At 38.8% G+C, this 1,955-nt stretch overlaps 1 protein-coding gene across 1 annotated transcript; it reads left to right on the top strand.

Annotated features, from left to right (window-relative positions):
• The first annotated feature begins 597 nt into the window (after nt 1-597).
• LOC100704904 (odorant receptor 131-2-like) lies at nt 598-1,548 on the top strand. The gene has a single exon (XM_003452556.2). The coding sequence runs from the start codon at nt 598-600 to the stop codon at nt 1,546-1,548; it is 951 nt and encodes a 316-aa protein (XP_003452604.1).
• The last annotated feature ends 407 nt before the right edge of the window (nt 1,549-1,955 follow it).

The raw sequence follows: 1,955 nt of genomic DNA, 5'->3' as shown, positions 1-1,955 counted from the left end.
GCTGTATGCGTCCATGACGTCCTTGAGAACAAAAACTCTCTCAACCCACATGACTGAAGGAAAGTTATTAAAACAGACGAAGGTCCAGGTAAAGAAAAAAAGAATAAATAAGAAAAAAGCTCAACTAAAGAGAAAAAGCAGGAGCAACTGTAACAGGCTGCACGCTGGTTGACACATGCACACGTTTGCAAATCATTGCATTCTGTTTTTATTTAAATTTTACACAGCATCCAAACTATTTTGGAATTGCATTTGTAAAAATGGGCATCATGTACTTCATAACCAGAGTAACAGTAATGGAAAACAATGCAACACATATATTATTACCTCAACCTACAAGAGGGAAAGAAGGATTACATCACCAGTTAATGATCTGGTAAACATGTTCGTGACTAGGAAAAACATTATAAATTGTTTGTGAGTTTAAGAAAATGCTGCAGAACAGCTCTGCCCACACGACAACAAGAACTGAACCTCTGCTGCTAACTGTTCACAGGTTAACTGTACTTGTGTGCTGTTTAGTTTTTTTTTTTGGGAAAATGTTTGGTATTGTGCTTTTTTTTTTTACACTGTAATATTGCCTGATAATTTTCTTCAATGTCAAGTATATCTCAGACTCTCACTAACATCACTGTCGGGTATCAGGCATTAGAAGAACGAGTCATGATTTCTACTCTGACAACACTTCCGACCTGTGTGTTTCTCTTTATCAATAGCATCATGTTGTTCACTCTGAGGAGTAAACCTGTGTTTCGTGAGACCTGCCGTTACATTCTTCTTTATAACCTCCTTTTTGCGGACACTGTGCAGCTGGCACAGAGTCAGATTCATTTTCTTCTTGCAGTTCTTAGAATAAGAATTTCATATCCTGTATGTACTTTTCTTGTCAACTTTACTCAGCTCACAGCTGTGATCTCTCCTCTCACACTGGTTGTGATGCCTCTTGAGAGATATGTTGCTGTGTGCTACCCACTGAGGCATGGGACCATCATCACCATCAGAAACACAGGGGCAGCTATCATTGTGATTTGGGCCATCAGTTTTTTAAACATTATTATTCGCACTCTGTTGTTTTTAGCACTATTTGAAAAGTTGGATAAAATAGAGGTGAAATATCTTTGTTCTGAGATAGGTATTCTGCTCGGGTCAAAGTCTGATCATTTTGACAAAGCTTTCACTTGTATTGTGTTTGTGGCTGCTGGTGTGGCAGTCATTTTCTCTTACATTGGTGTGATCGTAGCAGCCAGGTCAGCCTCCACAGACAAAGCCTTAGCCATTAAAGCTCGTAACACACTGCTCTTGAATCTCTTCCAGCTGATCCTCAGCCTCTCCTCAACTATTTACTACCCATTGCTTGTACCTCTTTCAGTGACTGTCACAAGGATAGTACTTGTTCGCATTCAGAATGTTTTTTATCTTTTCTTTATTATCTTACCCAGGTGTCTGACTTCTCTCACCTATGGACTAAGAGATCAGACTATCAGACCTGTCCTCATATATCATCTATGCTGTCGGTTGAAGTGCCCAGTGGTAGAAGACAAGGGTTGACATGTTTAGCTTGGATGGAGGCCTTTGTGGATGTGCATATTTGACAGTTTTTCAAGACACTGTAAACTGGTGTCCAACATGTATTATTTTGAGACCAAGCTTACATAGCTATAGCCCTGTACTATCATTTCCCACATTTTCCAAGCCTGCTTGAGGGTTAACTTTTTGATGAAATCCTGGCTCCTCCATCTTCTGTTTCTAAAACTGTGAATGTATGGACTCGTGTTATTTTTATTGAATATGTTATTATGGAAGTGAGTTGTGAAAGGAGAGACTTTACATGAGGTTTAGGGAGACATTCAGGAAAGAGCTTTATTTGAATGGATTATTATTGCATATTACACTGTGAATTACGGCATCATACAAAGCAAAATTATCATCACAGGTACAATATTTAGGCTGTTATT

The sequence above is a fragment of the Oreochromis niloticus genome, linkage group LG10 (genome assembly GCF_001858045.2).
Source record: "Oreochromis niloticus isolate F11D_XX linkage group LG10, O_niloticus_UMD_NMBU, whole genome shotgun sequence".
Classification (NCBI taxonomy): Eukaryota; Metazoa; Chordata; class Actinopteri; order Cichliformes; family Cichlidae; genus Oreochromis; species Oreochromis niloticus.
Note: the sequence above shows the minus strand (reverse complement) of the source record. Positions and strands in the feature narration are given on the sequence as shown.